The following is an 18,599-nucleotide window of genomic DNA, read 5'->3' as shown; positions in this document are numbered from 1 at the left end:
ATCAAAAAAATTATAAATACTACTGTAGAATGTTTCCGACACGATAACATTTATGTCTCTGTTGTGTTCCCCAAAGTGCTAGTGCTGCTTATCGCAAGATCATCAAGAGGGTCCTGGATATCCCCGTTACGGCTACTACTGAAAAGCTGGAACTTGTCAGCGTGCACAATACCCCGAATAAAGTTATCGAAGCACAGAGAGCACCAAATGCACTACGTCTTCCCACGACAAGAACGCGTCACCAGATCCTGTGCACTCCGGCATATAGAGCGGAAGACATGACGACACGTAGCATCCAGCTTCCTGACATATGTAAGGGAAACCATATACGTCGAGCCTATCCCACCAAACGTGCGACGGCAGAACAATGAGGTAAGATGTGCAGCGAGAGAACGAGCCTTCCTACTACATGCTGCGCGGAACCTAACAAAAAAGGCTTTTGTAGAAGTTGCCCAGCACGCATCCCCAAGACTTTTCGCGATGGTAGCGGTGTACTTCGCAAGGGACGTTTTAACCGCGGTCGCCAGCAAAGCACCGACCGCTGTCATATCCAAGCAGGAGGTGATAGCTCAAGCAATGCAAGACTTCTCACGACCCAACGAAAAAAAGTATTCTCGCCACGTAGCCAGGGTCTTTCTGGTGGGCAGAATTGCGACGGACGCAGCCGAAATTCTCACCATACGCAACGTAAAAGCCTTGCACAACATTGCATGGTTCTCCATGCACATGGATGGGACACGCAGTACACCCAGAAATTCCCAACGTCAGCGAGTTAGCTAACAACCGTGTGCAAGGTTGCGCAAGCCGCGCTGGCCCAATGCTATCCCTAGTGACAAGCTGGGTGATTACGGAGATCCTTAGCCCACTTTCAACTAAATCTTTCTCCAACTATCAGCTATCGCGCCAGACACTGCCACCACTTAGCCCGAAGTTGAAACGATCACAATAATTAGGTTTCGGGATGTTACGGGTGAATACGTTTCCCACTAGAAGCAGGTTTTGCCTTATCCTGCTTTCCATCGAGCCTCATTGTCTTAACTGCTCAGAAGCTTACTGCACTCTTAAACATATGCGTTGGAAATGCCCACCGCTACGTTGGGCCACCAATGCACGAAGGCGCTCTCGAGCGACGAGCCGGACAGGCAACTCCTGGCTGTCCAGATGGCATGTCAGAGGGAGGGAGACCAAGGTCTCTGACCACCAACGCGAGTGTGGCCAGCGACAATGTGATTAGGACCCTTAGCGGCTAGCTAAGATAGTCCCTCAGGATCTTTAATAAAGTTCTTTGTCTGTCTGTCCATCTGGCGGTCTGTTTCAGCTATGTTGAGTGTTTTGGTATTTGGATTAGACTAATTAATTGGCTCACGGGCGTTGGAGGCCTCTTCAGAAAGAACCCTATTTTAAGACGTTTAGGGTAAGGTATTTGCTTCGCAATGTAGAGAGAGCGCAGGCGGTGGCCTGAAATATTGAACTGGAAGCATAGCCACGCTATGGACAGGCTCAATTGTTTTTTCGGCACGGTTTTTGTGGATATCCTACAGCATGCAACATTACAACAAACACAACGCTTAGCACGTTGCGGCTGTCCCCCACGCTTCATATTACTTCTCCCTTGTTATCTTCTCCAAGAAGATAAGTGTACGTGAGCAATATATTTTAGATGCGAAGCATCTCATGCTCGGGTCTGTATCCCTCCCTCCCTGATTGTCCGCCATCCGCACTCTACTGCGCATGCGCGTGTCTTCAGCCCCATCAGTGTTTGGGCTGGCGTCAGCGCAGTCCACCATAAAACAAAACAGGCGGCACCGGGTTTTGATCCCACGACTCTCTTGCCGCAACAGAAAGTACGTGGTGCTCTTCCCACTGCACTGCAAACCGGGAAGGGAGCATCTGCTACGAACGCGCCTTATGTCCTTCCCTCATTCAAACTACGTCAACATGCTACTGATACAACGAAGGCACGCGAAGCTGAACGTCAACGGAACCGACGAACTGAAATCTTTAAAGGAAGTTGTTGAATTTCCTGCAAGAAAGATGTGGCGGGAAGTGCCACACACATTGCAGCTCAACTAGAGAAGAGGACTAAGAGGGGTGGCGGTGGGGTAGGAGCGTGAGCACGCAATAAAGAAAGACGGGAACCAGTAGGTGTTTGATCATGTAACGCGGATGTCGGTCTCTTCGCCGTCTCTAAATTTGTCTGTCTCGACATGGGGGTTCACACTACGTTACCATTCGTGCCCGGATAAATGAAACAACATAACGGCAACACAATGGAACCTACATGGAACCCTCATGATGCTTCGCATCCCCTGGGAAGATGGTGTAATTTTTTCTATGGCTTTTAGAGCCCGTGGTTTTCATTTGGATCCATCAAATTTTTAGAAGGAAGATTCACCATACATGTTCTTGAACTATTTGCATCGTATGAGAACATTAGGCCTAATGTTTACTTTCTTGCGTATTTCATGACAGAGTCCTGGCTTTATAGTTTACGCAAGGGTTTTTAATTAAATATTTATTAGCAAGCGTCGTTTTATTGGCGTCCTGCAAACACTAACTTCACAAAAACTCAGCCACAAGAAGAAACACCCAAGGCCCGCCTAACTGTCATACCCTACCTGCATGGAGTATCACACCTTTTGAACAAGACGGGAGATAATGATGGAGTAAGGACGGTTTTTTCAGCTCTCAACAAACTGGCGTCTTTGTGCACCAAGGTAAACTGCAACGACCGCCCATGCGCCATATGTGACAAGAAGCATGAAACCCAGTTTGTGAATTGTGCGAACAAAGTGGTGTAGTAAATTCCACTTTTATGCAGACGAGTTTACGTAGGTCAGACTGGTAGATGTCTGAATGATCGCCTTAGAAAACAAGACTACATCATGCGCACAGGAGCATGCAGGAATCTTGCGATACATTGCAAGAAATGGGAGAAAAGTGATTCCCACCCAAAGTAAAAAGGCGTTTTTAAATGCTCGCTCACGAAAATAATGTAGCCTCACTGATTGGCACTCGGGGGGAACAATGCGTCAGCACACCATCAATTGCCCTTTTGGAAAGCGAGGTGGCATATCCAGCCAGGTGAGCCTCACTTGTACCAGATAACAAGCTTGACACCAAGTGTGATTGTTTTATCCTTAATATTATTTTTCATTGCATACTTGGAGTGACATGTAATGCTTGAACGGGCGCCAACTTGCAGCCACTGGTTTTTTCGTGTATTTAATGTCGTGTAATAAATAGTACATGAGTGGTTTGTCAACGCTTTAGATTGTCACTTCTTCCGTGCTCGTTCCTGCGCTGTTTTTACTGGGAATAATGTGTAGCCAACTAACCTAACGTCAAGCCTTTGTAAGAAAGGTTGGCCCGAAGCCGCAGGGGAATAGGTGGGCAGGAAGGACGCTGAGAGGGAACTCGTGCAACTGCGGTTGTCACTTTGCAGGCCGACGAATTTGCATAGAAGGCTCTTGATTCGTTAGCATTTCTAGAGGATTCTGGATAACACTTTCAACGAATGCATGCGACGTAGTTGTTGGAACTGTTAAACAACAGGGTGAATTTTGCAACCTGAGGAAGGTCTAAAGAATTGGATTTCATGCAACTAGAAGTATGGCAATTGCTGTTCAAGAAAGTCAAGTGCAAACACTTCTGATACGTCGTATGAAGAGAAGTTTACAACTACTGTAGCAGAAACTCAAAATAGGGACGAGTCCATGTGTTCCATGGAATTTCGTCCTGAGACATGTGGCGCCAAATTGAAGTGAGCGGCAGGAGGTGCAGGTAGCCTACATGCAGAACACCATTGAAAGAGTCTCTAAATACCTGTGTGCCACCAAATTGTGAACAGTACTTTGCAATTTTGATACGGTGACAATACATTATGGCATAAAACTTCAAATTCAAAACAGCAGTTTTTACTGTATTTTTTATTTTAACTTCATTTGCTACCTTCTGCCTTTTGTCCAAAACCGTCGACCATATGCAACTTTTAAGGACGTTGCTACTTAACTGTTTCCTCTTTGATTACCTCGCAAGGAGCTTGGCTGAGAGCGCTCCATTCTGACGCTCAACTATAAAGTATTCATATGACGCGAGGTATTTTTACTTGTAAGCAAAATAAATTTAGTGGTCAGCATACTGGAAGAATATTACAAAAATAAAAGAAAACGTTTTTTAAAATATGGTGTTGAACCTATGAGTCTTCGTAATTTTCCTCGGTATAGAAGTTTGGCGGAGATTGATTGTTAGTGTGCGAACATATAAATCAATGTTTGTATCCATAGGGGGATCATTTGCCTTCTGTAAAAAACATAGAATTTGAACAAATCTGAGGGAAGTCGCAATCACAAGAGTACTTCATGGACAGCCAAGGAAACTGGGCTCCTCTTTTGTGTTGTGCCCGCTACAGGAAAACAATGATGCAACATGTTTTTGATGATAATCGAAGTGCGTGTCAAGGCCTACACCTGGCAACACTTTCAGAAAAATCTAAGGTGTTTTTTTTTATCTGAGCGAGTGAACTTTGTGCATGGCAGTAATTTTTCAAACTATCGTGCCTGTTGCATTTTATTCTTATTTCGTGCAGTTACAATATTGAGTGTTTTTTTTTTTGAAAAAGCATGGGTGAATAGAATTTGAACATTGCTGCCTAAGTAATTCTGGTGGCAATATCTACGATAAATGTTAAATAGTTGCCCTCTAAACCGAGTTTGGCCTTTTGTTACAAAAAATTTGTATTTTTCTGAGGAACCAAACCTTTTCTTTGGAAAAGCACTCCAGTCTTGAATTGAGCAAAATTTACAAATTGCCCCTCCAAAATATTTTCGGGCATAGCCTTCGCTAAAATTTGCTGAGGCGCAATGGCAGGCTGCTGCGGTCGTTCAATTTGTCCTGTTACCAAAAAATTTTACGTTAAGATTTTATTGTTCCTGGCTCAAATATTCGTGAATTTGGACATCAACAGAATCATTTAAAATAAAATGTTCTCGCAAATTGAAGAGGCTGACCAGAAACCCTTTGGTCGATCTTATCTAACTCACCTTCACTATTGAATGTTTTCTTTATTGTGGCGTTTATTTAAGGCTGTCTATTCATTTTGTTGTTAATGGGACAGAGTATCATCGCACGTTCGCCGGTAATGCGGTGATCTCTATTCTCGTCTTATATATGCGTACAGGCCGGACGGGCGGTCAGAAAGCCCATGACAGTAAACGGCAGCCCTCCGGTTTTCAATTGTGTGGATTGGGGTCATTTGGCTTTCAGTACTTGATGTCCTTTAGATAAATAAGGAGCAAGATATTTCTGTTTGAAACTTTGCTACATTACGTAGATTGCTTATATGAGAATTTTACGACTTTTTCAGGGGCTCTTGTGCCTGAGAAACAAGCATAAAGCTTGGCTAGACTTCAAGTCGGGTCTGCTATCCGGACGTGATTTGAGATCTAGGCACTTTGCTTGCATTTTGGAAATCAGCGTTTATGTCACAAACTTTTTCAATGATTCTTGTGAGAAAGTTTTCTTAACTGGGGTATGCAGCTCTTCTTCTGTGATATGTTCCGGTCTGGTACAATTTCATCAGGAAGGCCGTGTTAAGCGTGGCTTTATGTTCTGATTTTCAAAAAAGCACAAAAGTTACACAAGGAACAAAAAAAGTCAAAAGAGACCAGCGCTGCTTCCAACCGATATATATATATAGTTCAAAGCGATCAAATATATTCACAAAATGTGGCGCACATGAGGACTGATTTATATTATGCAACGCATATAGATATTTCCCGTGCGATCCCCGCAATTCCTCATACGCTGAGATCAGAATAGACAGCCACCGACGACTGTGTACCCTTGGGCTCTCAAAACGTAAAGAACACAACAAAACAGGAGCTTTGAAAATAAAGACTGATCCCCGAAAACAACACAATACAGAGAAAGCTGCTGGCGGTCAATTTCAAATTACTCAGGAGCAAGTTATACAGTTTTCTTAGCCGACAATCCTACCGAGGGCAAGCTTTTCTATCGTCCCCTAGGTGCACCATTTCAGACGCCTCAATAATTTCTCTTGCGAACTAGTTATGGTGCTTGGCTATGATTACAGTCTCAATATTGCAAGGCATGCTTTTGCATCTCTCGCAATGTTCACCGAGCTGCCCTATGTGCCCGCTCATCACGTTCCGTACATGCTCGCGCAATCACACGTTCACACACCGTGACATGCTGAAGGGATGGCACAGACCACATTTTCCGCGCACGCAACGAACTTGGTTTTGTGGTGGATGCTTCAGCTCTTTTTCCGTTTTTGGAAGGGGCGTTTTTAAGAATAAATGTCATTTGGAAGTAGTGCTTGCCTCTTGTCCTTCTTCGTGTATTGTGTTCAGTTTTGCGCTTTACTCGTCAGCAATGCAATACCAAGTAGCCCAGAAATCCGCATTTATCAGCTGTGTTATTATTTCAAGGAGCCGTCAGAACGTTACTTCGAAGTTGTGTTATGAACAGCGGCCCTGTCAGTTGTGCTTCATCAAGTAGCATGTAAGTTGTGCAAAATGAGCTCTTGGTTATACTCTCTGACCTTTTTCAGCTTTCGTGTTATACTTGGGATAACTTTCAGTGTAGTTCAAAATTGCCCTGCAAACGTCTGTGGCCCTGAATGACCGAGGAAAAATATTTTTGTATGGGAAACAGAGGGTTCTGATAGCTGGAGGAAGAACAATCTACACAGTAGCCTTGAATAGTCGAGATACCGTGGATATTTCAATTGGGGGGGCCAGTGGATTAGTCTATACCTTTTGCTCTATAGTTTATTCTTTTCCCTGGGTATAGGATTGAAAGTGTATGCACCAGTATTATTTGGGCACATAGAAGACGTTGCAAAATGCGTATTCGGTCAAAGAATTTACAACGTGGGTGGGCTTCTTTTTTTAGAGTGAAAGCTTTACTATCCCAGGGACAGATTCAGAAAACTCTTTCATTAGCCAGTAACTTGCAGTGTAAGTCTGGCCCTCAAGCACAACCAAATGGAAACTAGCGTGTTGTACAGTTTGACGGAGTGAGTAGATTCACTTGTTCGTTTTAAGGTGGTGTGCGGAAAAGGATACGGCGAGAGAGTACAGTTGGCCAGATATGTGCCTTAGGACAGTGATAGGAGGGAGTGGCTGCTTCGAAGGTCACTGCGAAATTCAAAATAAACGGGTGCAATGCACTTGTTCAGACATTTCTGGGCGCGCTCGACGAGAAAAGCTATGGCTACAAAACTTCGTTTAACGTCGCTCATCCGAGGGAACTTTTTATATTTTGTATTTTAATAGTGATGTTCAATGTCCAACTTTTTATACCCAAGTAGGAAAGCGATGAGGAACAAGCAGAAGTGGCCCCTTAACTAGAGACACTGCACCTGACAGATTTGGAACCGGGAATCGGTTTCACATTGTTGCTGTCTGTGTATTGCACGTTCAATGTGCAGTACACGCCAAAGTTTAGGCACAACAGCTTGTTTCTTGAAATGTTACTTAGGCTCAAGCCCAGCGGCCAGGTGCCTGCGGTTAAGAAGGCCGCCACCAATGTTTCGAGGTATTACGGCGAAAGTTGCTTGTTGGTAATAGTCGTTTATGCCTTTTTTATCTCACAAGGCAACTTGTGTTTTAGAACTACCGCTACAGAAAAAACAGTGGGAATGTTTCAGACTGTTGGCTAAGGTCCTGGGGTTTTTGTGTTCAAAATTGAAACATTTTCGTTTCAGATACTTGCTGCACCGTATTCTTATTTGTAGATTGTTCTTTATTGTGTCCTAAATAAGAGATGCCTTTGTGTGAGACTCATGTACGCTAGGGCACGTTCTGGTACTTTTTTGTCACAGTGAACAAAAGCGGTCACAAACACAGGGCAAAAAAAGAAATATACACGGCGAGTTATTAACAAGAACTAGCGTAGTTGGTATTTTGTTCTTTGTTTTTTGGCGGTTTTAGTCACTCTGACTCCATACAAACTTCCTCACTTATCGGTGCTACCAATAGAGTTGTAGTGTTTACTATTATCCCACTTATGTAACTGCAATGCGAAATACTTGTGCGAACGTCTGTCTTTTATTCGTGTGTTAGTGCCATCCTGATATCTCCTATTGTTCTAGTTTTAATGTTTCTCGTGGCAAAATTTTATTTTTCTGCATTTTTACGTGTGAAGGTTTCTCGAATGTGTCCTAAACAAGAGCTAGGTCTTCGTTCTGTGGGGAAGTGCAGCAAGGAGAGGTTTTTATGCTAATTTTTATAGCCAAAAAAGCTTTATTTTGTGTGAAAGTGCAGAAGAAACTGATTTTCTCTTGATATTGTCGTAGGAAATAAAGTCTCCGTTCATTTATCCTGCTTAGCATATTTTAATACATTTTCGCACTGCTGTTTGTACCGGTCCCAAAAGGTGCAACAGCTTAGTAGCGCCCAAATGTTTAAAAGCGTGATTCTCAAGGTTAGATCACTATCGATAACGGAGGGAAGGTAGCCGCATGCGGTGGGCATGCACGCTGCTTCGCGGGGAATAACAGAGCGCTCTTGAGGCGGAACGCTAGAAAGGTTATGAGTACTTTTCTATTGTATGAGGCATAGCCGCAGCAAGTAAAGATCATTTACTCTGAGAATTAGCGATGGAATGCTGATCGCTTTGCATATATTTTGCATCCGTGAGGGTCTCCGTGTAGAAGGGAGTATACAAACCCCGCGATGCGGATTTTGGCTCCCGATATGCCGCAAACCGCGCCACTGCCGGGAAAGTAAGTGCGCTGCGTCGCGGAAATGCCGCGGCTCTCTCGACGGGAGTACGGTGTTTATGCGTACTAAAAAAAGCCTAATGCTTGAAAACGACGGAAACAGGGGACAAACGTTTTTACTCCTATAAAGAAACCCCTGTGTGCTCCTCGGCTTCCCAGAGTTTGTAGAAAAGGGCAAGAGGGCAAAAACTGCGGTCTTGGAATAGGTTTCATCACTACTACGGCTATGTTTAGCCTGAAGATACGTAAATATTGCAACTGAAGGCTGTGAGACCTCGAGCGGTGACAGGTTAAGTGAGATTGTTATTTTGCACTCACTGCTGGAGACTAGCAAGGTAAGGTTATTCTCATGTCACACTTTTTCAAAATTTTGTTTACCCAGTTTGGTGGATCCGTTGGGTTGATCAGTCATGTTTCATCGGTTTCTTGACAATCAGCGTTGAGTTATGCGCCGCCTCTTATTGAAGGCGACTTTTCTAGATTTAAAACTACAAGCATTGGCTTTATTAAATTTTTTCTGAGGTATCGATCGTATTTCGCGAGAAAAGATCGTTACACGGGAGATGCTGTGGGTGCTTTAGTTGGAACGCAATCGCCATTTCTACGAATTAGGCCACTGAGGGTGAACCACTTGGCTATTTAGGTACGAGTTGATGAGGCCACTGGTTGATTTGTGACTGTAAACTTCAGGCCTTAGGAGCGGACCATGTGTCTACAGACCAAAGCAACGCCTGAAGAGGTTTTTCTCAGAGAAAAACAGTGAGTAAGCGTATTTTCCAAACATCACTCTTCAGTTAAAATCGCAATTTCTGCTGAGCAAGGGTAATGCCGTCAACATCTATACCTTCACCACGATTGCTAATCGGTAGTGTCGACTGAGAGGGCGAATCACTCCTCGGGAGATCAGTTGTTCTCTGTAAAATATGCTAGGCCCGGGTGCAATTCATTGCACCCGGGCCTAGCGGGTGCAACGGTTCTCCCGCACTCTTCTCCCATGCTCTGATGGGAGAAGAGTGCGGGAGAACCGTAAAGAACCCGTTGGATTTTTACCTTCCGCTTTCTGTCGGTGAATATAAACAAGCATGACATGACATGTTTCGTGCCAGGATAGTGCATAAAAGGGAATCATATCACTGGGTTTTTTTTTCACGCACTCCGTGAAACCACCTATTATTCGAGAGTGGGCCGTTGCTGGTGATACCTAACTGCCTAAAATTCTGCTTATGATGAAATATGCATACACATTCACATCTTGTGTAAGAAATACCGGAGCGCTGGTCCGCAGTAGAATATGTTGAATTATGGAACCTAGGATTTCAAAAGTATTTCAAGGGTGAAGAGCGGTTATTTCCAGACGCGAATTCAAATAGTCAGTTGTTTCTTTAATCCACAGTTTGTGAACGGCTTCCCATAAAACAGGCAGTAAAATACCGAATAACTGGTTGAAAAGTGGCCGTTGGTGTTCAGGCTGGCTGGAAAAAGAGGAAATTTTTACTGAAACACTTTTCGGCGCTACCCTTCCCGCGTTGTTTGGGGCAGTAAGGGCTGGATGTTAGAAGACGACGCGAATAGTAGTTCATGCGCCCCCACTCTATTGTGTGACTCTGAAAAAGCTTTTTATTGATATGACGAGCTAGATGTCGACCTTCTGAGGAAGTGTGTTTCGAAAGTACATTAGTTAGGAAGCACAATGTTATTAAATAAATGGCTGGGAGTTTAGAAGACACATTTCGGGAGACACAGCAGAAAATAAGGTCGCCGTCGAACGGTTTTATCCGAGATATGGAGTACCACGAGCAAAATATGGTGAATAGTAGAGAAGAACGCTTTGGCTGTTCACAGGCCTCTCAAACAAAGAAAAACCGCTTACTGGATTAACAGCGTGAAACAATGTGAGGGTGGAAATTATATGGAAGTGTAAGCCCCTCCAACTGACCCACCCGGCTATGTATGGAATAGCCACAAGCCAACATAGCTCTTTGGTATCGGTAATTACATTGTGGCGTTCCAAAACCACAAAATAAAAATCTGATAAATACTGTATACATATTACCAGAAATACACGAAACTGCAATATGACATACAATTCCCTAGCTGTGAAGGACATAAAAAAGTTCCAGGCGAGCCTAAAGATAACAATTTACCTTGACGAAAAAACATTTGCGAGATAAGTTTAAAGGACCTGCCAGATATATACGGCTGCATCGAATACCGACGTTGCCAGCTGAATCGCAATGCGGTTTGAAAGAAAAACAAGGTAATATCTCAATCGTACCCCAACAGAAACGTCCGTAAAGCATGCAATGTAGTGGAATGCTTGAAATTGGAAACGTCCTTTCATCCATCAAGATAACTTCAAACTGAGGTCGTATGTCTTGCAATAAAAAGTCTAACATTGGTCAATGTTGAATGCATGCAGCACCAAACGCTTTCTTGTTAAATTACAAAATAGTTTTACTACGTATGTATGGGCGTATATTAAGGCCACTGCCGTAAAAATCGCCTAAAGTAAAGAAGTCCTGTCTTGTGTACAATAGAGGCTAGGCACAAATGCATGTAGTAATTTAGTAATAGACATATATGTACATCAAACCGCGAATGTTGCATTCGAGATGGCGACCACTGAAAACCATCAATGCTTAAAGCATATTTCTGTAGGGTAGCTTTTTGATGGCATGCTAGTTGGCTAACGAAGTGTAATGTCAAACGCACGTATGATATTGGGGGTGTTGTGCGAAACTTCACCATTGCGGAAATAAAAAGATTTTATGAACGTTTTTCGCATTTTTAATGCAATGCTGCGCCAAGGTTGTGGTCATGCCAACATAAATCTCTGTTGTCGCTATGAGGTCGGAACGAACGAACATATAGTAGTGACGCTGTACTTATTTCATACTGAAATTCCTAGTTACACGCTGAAGTTGGTGAGTGGTAAGGTGTTAGCAGATGAGCCGAAGAATACTGGGTCGATGCCCGCCACCATGCTGGGTGTGGATGCGAAAAAGGAAAACGCCCTTTTGTAGGGATTTCAACACGCGGTAATAACAACCAGGTTGTCCAAATAGGTTAGTTGGCCTGTACTTCGGCTCGCATCGTCACCCAGCTGGAGCCTTGGCACGTTATAGCCTTCTTCAACCAACTTTTTCATGCAAGCGCGTAAAAGTGCTTATATGTTCCCAGAAATCTCTAAATAAATGTTTTTGTCCTGCCGATCTGCAAGCAAACACTACATACCTTTTTGGGCGGCTTCAAAGCAGCAGGTGATAGCGAATACAAAATATTATGAGGACAACTTCCGTAAAGTAACTCTCAAGTGATTTGCAAATATCTTGGAGTTATTTGCCTAAAATAAAGCTTGCATTCCTAAGTCAAAATTCACGCCCCTCAGAATTCGTATACGGGAACTTGATTGATTGATTTATTGTGGGGTTTAACGCGGCGACGCAACGCAGGCGATGAGGCGCGCCGTAGTGGAGGGCTCCGGATTAATTTTGACCACCAGGAGATCTTTAACGTGTGCCGAACTCTCGTACGCACCGGCGTTTTTGCTTTTCGCCTACATCAGAAAGGGGCCACCGCGGCCGGGAATCGAACCCGCGACCTCGTGCTCAGCAGCGCAATGCCCTAGCGACTGAGCCACCGCGGCGGGTGTATATGGGAACTTGTTGATTAGAATAAAGTACCTTGAAAGTGGTATCCTACTCACGGCATTATCCTTGCCGATTTCCTATAACATTTCACTTGCGCTTACTGAAATGATTCGGATCTACTGCGCCCACAGCGCGGATCGCTTTCCCACCGACGTACTTTCAGTCGGCCTGTCCGCGAAGGATCGTTGCACTTGGTTTTGTCAGTTGAAAATTAAGCCGCCCCGACAAGATGAGCTACAGAACACTGGTGTTTACGTCGTTATTCATTTACGGACAAATGTTTTCTCGCACATTGTTAATAACAGAATATGTATGGAATCAACACATGTGGTTTATATTTGCTGTTTCCATTGGTTGAAATTTAAAACAGAAGAATTTTCAAAAGTACTATTGGGGAGCTGCAATTTTTAGTAGCCTTGGATGTCGTTAGCCGCAGCATCCTAAGAAAATGTAATCGAGCTTTAAGCAGAATTTTCCAACTGTTAAATTTAGAAGCCAAATAATCCCTACATTTAGGACGTAAATTCTGCTTAATTACAAGTATGGCATAACAAGATTTTTGCTAAATGTAATTAGGCCGAAAGTCTAGCCTTGATGTTCGAGGACGGAGGGGCTAAAAATATATTGTTCTTTGAACGCTTTATTTTGAGATTGGGAGAAAATATGTTGCCCCAAATTTTCTCAACCTGTGTCACCTCGTCAGCGCTGTTAGATAGTCATGTCGAGTATATAGAGATTACCTTGTTTTTCTTTCAAGCCACATTGCTATTCAGCTGGCAGCGTCGGCATGCGATGCAGTCGTATTTATCTAGCAGGTCCTTTCAACTTTTCTCGCAAATTTTTCTTCGTCAAGCGAAATTGTTATCTTTAGGCTCGACTGGAATTCATTTATGTCGTCCACAGCTAGTGAATTGTTTCAGCAAATTGAAGTTTCGTGTATTTCTGTGATTATGTATACAGTATTTATCAGATTTTTTTTTTGTGGTCTCTAAAACGCCGACCCACAGCAAAAAGCTATGTTGGCTTGCGGCTATTTTATGGTTTAAGTCACATGAACAGGCATTATTCTATAGACAATTTTAAGATATCTTACTACGAGCAATGCAGTTCGACACGCATTATGCCTGCAAGACGATGTGACTAGTAATCCTTGCGCACTCGCAAGAGCAGCTGACTGTATCTAGAAATTTTCTTGACATACTGGTGCTGCTTTCCTTGTTTACGGGAAGTTTTCAAAATATACATCACTTGAGCAATGTCTTTCGAAGGAAAATCTAACTGATCTCTCAGTCATTCGACGAGACAAAAGTAATGTAAAAATGCGACCCACTAGAGCACTTAGCCGAGCGAAGTGTCGTTAGAAAAACGGAGTGGTGATTGACTCTTGCCACTCATACCAGGATAGTAGCGTAATGCTAGCAGGTCACATACTGAAATTCTTACCTGAAGGCAAATGTCGTTAGAAAGAAAAACAAAGTAATCTCTCATTCATACCTTGACAAACGGTATTCAAACATCATTCTTAGAGAAATGCTTAGTTCCAGCGAAATGTCGCAAGAAAGACAAAAACGAAGAAATTTCTCACTCCTACCACGAAAGAAACGTAAGGCAAGCGTGCCACCTAGTGGAATGCTTAGCTGAGGGTAAATATTATTACAAAGAAAAACAAAAGAATCTCTCACTCACACCATGATAGAAACGTAATGCAAGCATGCTACCTAAAGAAATGCTGCGCTGAAGCGTAATGTCGTTAGAAAGAAAAACAAGTAATCTCTTACTCTTACTTCGACAAGAACATCATGCAAGAACATCATGCATACCTCGAGGCATGCTTGTATTTTGGTACGTTTTTAAAGTCAGCATACCTTCTGAAGTCGTAAGCGTTGATAAAAAATACGCCAATATATGACAATATTGAATATCTGTAGCTAGAAACCGCATCCTCGCTAGCTTGAGACAATTGCAAACTAAGAAGGAGCCACCTTAAGGCTAATGCAGTAAAAGTAATTTACAGTAAAGACGTACCGCCCTGTGTACCGTACAGGGTATGCATCAATAGATGCTGCATATTTTTGGAAAAAGGGTAAAGCTACGTAGAACTCCGAATGTCGCAGCCGAAAAAGACAGAACTGAAAGTTTGATGCTTAAATCCGATCAAAGTTGTTTTGCTGCTTTGAGGACATGCTGCTACGCGAAGAAAGAATGTCCCGCAGAACTGCTACGCGTTGTTGATTTTAGCTGCTCTGAAACGACCTCCACTATTACCCAAATAAAAGATGTTCTGAATGTTATGACATGTTTTTTATTTCATCAATAGTATGATCACGGTTGTCTCTATGAGTACGGCACGCAGCAACTTGCAGTGAGTCTGTGCTTAAACCACATGGGATTCTTCAGCGAACCTCCATGGCGGCTCCACAAAAAGCTGTTTTGAAGCTGAGCCGAAACACACGGGTTAAACTTGAGCCACGGTGGCTGCTTTTCTGTAGAAGTGAAAGCGCGAAACCCCCTGTGTGGAGATTTCATCGCATGGTAACTATGCCCGGGTGGTTAAATTTATTTGGAGGACCTCCGCTACAGCGCACCTCTTACCCAAGTGTAGCTTCGGCGCGGTAAACATATTACAAATTTTTCTGAGCTTGCATCTAGAATTACAGATTTGCTAAGAAATCCGTAATTATACTTTTCTTTCTCGAAGGACGGAAAGCAAACAGCACGCACTATTCCACTATGCTTGGGAGCAGCATTTTTATAAAAAACTTGCAATTTATTGAGGCGAAAGCCTTCAGTGTAAAATAAAATGATTTGTAGATACCACAGCATAACTTGCTGAAATCTAGTCTGCAGTCTGTAGGCTTAGTGTCTACCGCACTAAGCTTGTTTACGGGAATTGTAACAAAAAGGATTTAGAAAGTGCTCCTTCACCTCGTGCATCCTCCGTGCCGAATTCTTCTAACGTTTTGTACGACGTTTACACTGTCGGCTTGGCCTGACGTGGCATACTGCGGTGGTCGATGACCCTCCTACTGAGTCAGTCGACAGCAGGCGGTGTTCGTTGAGTTACAGGTAAGTCCTGACATAATTTCCGCAGAAAAATGTGGCTTCATTTTGTTAGTTCGTAGAGTACACAACTGGTGATTTCGGTGATGTCGAAGTGCATCCTACCAGCGCACGTGCGATAGGTACACTTGCTTATGACGCATCACCCATTTCGCTTCACTGGATATGTAAACCCAGTTCGTTTGTGCGCGTGGTCCGCAGGTAGAAAATCTAAGAAAATATGCGCAGGAAAAGAGTTAGCGAAATGCCTACAAATAATATCGAATCTATTCAATAAAAACTTCATTGAAGTTTATAAAAGTACCGCAAGAGAAGCACTTTTTCGCTGTGTAAACAGCGTACATTGAACCTCACATAATTGCGAAAGCTTTTGTTCGAATGAACGCATTCGCTGCTGACAAGACATTTGTTGGGAGAAAAGGACAGCTTACTGCGAAAGCTTTTTGCAAGTGTTTGACTTACGAGCTCAGAATGCTACAATCATTGAGCCAATTACACGTCATTCCAGGCTTCTAATTCTATATATGTAGGTAGGTATGTATGTACGTACGTACGTACGTATGTATGTATGTATGTATGTATGTATGTACGTACGTACGTATGTATGTATGTATGTATGTATGTATGTATGTATGTATGTATGTATGTATGTATGTATGTATGTGTATGCAAGAAAAGAAAACTGAACAAGGTAGCGACCAGAATTGTTGGTAATGTTTCAGTAAATATGCTTGCCCTGAAGAAGGTCATCAGAGTACAGTTACGAGATTTTGCTTCCCAAATTCATGTAACTGTACTCGGATGAAGGCACGTCCCATTGCGACTACGTGAGTAAACCTTCATGAATATAGTTCTTGCTGCGTAACCAACTCTTTACTTATACTAATTCTGGGCCTTTTGAGAGTTTTTTTATTATATATATACATATTTAATCAGAATAGGACATGAGGGGCTCATTGAATCAAGACAAACATTACGTTTGGCAGTCAAGAAAAGCTCGGAAAGCAAATGGGAGAATGTGGTAGGTCATTGAAACACATAAAGAATTTAGAAAGATAGAATAAAGGGACAGAAAAAAATTCCCGCAAGGTGGGATCCGAACCCAAGACTTCCCGAATTTTGTATCAGGTTTCGTGACGTTCAACATTCTTTCCAAGGTTTCCTTGACTGCCATCCCTTATTTCTGCATATACATCTATAATAAGGCAAGTAGAGTCAGAGAAAGGCGAGAAAAACCTAAAAAAATTAAATAAAAGTTTACGGGCGTTTTAGGAAGATGACTTCTATTCTTCTGTCCTCCTCTTCCTGAAACGTGAGTAAACTTTTATTTTTATTTTTTCATGGCTTTTCTCGTTTGTCTCTGTCTCTACTTACCTTATATGAATATATATATACGGTATAACGTTTCAGCGTTTCTGTGGTTTTACAGCCTCCCCTTTGCATAGGGGCAAATTGCTGAACTTCCCAAACGTACAGTCGCATCGGAGTCGCATGTATCATTTACCCGTAGGTGACCGTGCAAACAAGCCACACGAATGCCCATGGTGCGTTCCACAGCCACAGTGGACGCTGAACTTGCAACAGGCTGTGGCAGGACCTGCCGCGAGACCTTTTCACCCCCGGCAATGGCAGAATGCGCAAGGACGGCCGCGGGCCCCGCCAGATGGACAAGGGGCACAGGCCCCTTTTAAGGGTAAACGCAGATTCCCAGACGTGAATTCCCCTTCCAAGGGTCCGGACTGGACCAGGGACGCCTGTACCCAATAAATAACCGGTGGGTGCCCGGCGGTATGAGAGGAAACCAAGAAGAACATAAAAACATTAAAAATAAAAGTCTTTGAACGTTTCAGGAAGAGCACTTCCTGTGCTCTCAAGAAAGGAAGTCCTGAGTAAACGCCAGCAAACTTTTATTTTTAATTGTTTTTCTCGTGTAATTCTGTCTTTACTTTACTTATTTTCTCGCGCTCTGTGTTTTTTTTTATTTCCAGAGACTATATATATGTAACCGTACAAGAAAAAACGTCTCGAGGAGCAAGAAGAATTATTACAGGAAATTGTTCAAACACGATTAAACCCTAGTTCACTGAGGTTTCGCCTGCAGGACCCGTCTTCTCCTAGTTACAATCGTCAGTAGACCACTGTTATTGCTTTTAATTGTAAGGCAACCAGACCGAGTGGGTCACGGTCAGTTTAAAGCAGCAAAACAGTGAGAGAGAAATGGAGGTGTGGTTTTTTTGACAGGGCCCCGCACTTGAGAAAGAAGAAAGACTACGAGAGGGTCGGAGGAAACAGGATCGAATGGTTTAAGCTTGGCTGCGGCGGTGCGCGTGATCTCAAAGGAGGTTTCCTGGAAGTTTGGAGCCTAGAGGGGCGTCTTGGGGGTGCAATTGCAAGGTTTTTGAACAATGTGTGACAGAGAAATCTCCTAAACCACAACAGCACGTATAGTCCGAAGAATTCCGGTTGGGGAGACCAGTGTTCGCAGAAGAATAGAAGAGGTATGCGCAGGTACAATCCACGAGGAGCTTTGTGGTAAATTCAAGACTTCTTTTCTATTTTCTTTCTTTTTACTTTTTTTTGCGTGTGTGTAAAGCAGGTAGTAAACGAAATGCCGAAGGTCGAGGGAGGCGAGTGCGCGTGGTATGTCGAAATCGGCTAGGAGCAAGACAGGAAAAAACGCACAGAAATTATATTCAAGTAACAGCTTTGGCGATGGACAGGCAAGGTTGATGCGAATGGAGATGCTACTTTTTTAAGAGCAATATTTTTCTGTTCGATTACGATACCGCAACGTTTGTAAGCTGCCTTTCCAAGCGTTGATTTCAGCCCGCTCCAGGCAGTTGAATTTATGGAATAAGTACGATTTTCTGTATTTCCGGTCCCTTGGAGACTTAAAGTTTGACGGCAGACTATAGAGCTTGAGATCACCGCAATTGTGGTTGGGCTGATTGAAGTGTTGCGCCGCTGCTATGGAGGCACTGTTAGAAGTGTCGGCCCCATGTCCATTCAGGCGTAAGTTCATATGTTGAATCCTTTCTCCAATGTACTGCTTTTGAGAGAATGAGCATTCTAGCATATACACAATGTTAGAAGAAATGGACGTGAAGCTTGAAATATTCTCGTTAACGTATTGGCTGGCA

General features: G+C 43.2%; 1 protein-coding gene across 4 annotated transcripts in view; it reads left to right on the top strand.

Moving 5' to 3' along the window:
• LOC144158377 (uncharacterized) overlaps positions 1 to 18,599 on the top strand; it is a 65,424-nt gene that overhangs the window by 7,168 nt on the left and 39,657 nt on the right. The window contains exons 5-7 of one of the 4 annotated variants that reach the window (XM_077689237.1): positions 77 to 372; positions 6,453 to 15,465; positions 16,970 to 17,152. In XM_077689237.1, the coding sequence (XP_077545363.1) occupies positions 17,093 to 17,152 (60 nt within the window). In that variant the 5' untranslated portion in view covers positions 77 to 372; positions 6,453 to 15,465; positions 16,970 to 17,092. Of the gene's footprint in view, positions 1 to 76; positions 373 to 1,841; positions 5,360 to 6,452; positions 15,466 to 16,969; positions 17,153 to 18,599 lie in introns of those variants that run through there. The other 3 variants (XR_013320041.1, XM_077689238.1, XR_013320042.1) reach the window with 3 other exon arrangements.

This window comes from Haemaphysalis longicornis, unplaced genomic scaffold (genome assembly GCF_048455015.1).
Source record: "Haemaphysalis longicornis isolate Haplotype H1 unplaced genomic scaffold, Haemaphysalis longicornis Haplotype H1 scaffold_10, whole genome shotgun sequence".
Classification (NCBI taxonomy): domain Eukaryota; kingdom Metazoa; phylum Arthropoda; class Arachnida; order Ixodida; family Ixodidae; genus Haemaphysalis; species Haemaphysalis longicornis.
This window is presented reverse-complemented; position numbering and strand designations above follow the sequence as displayed.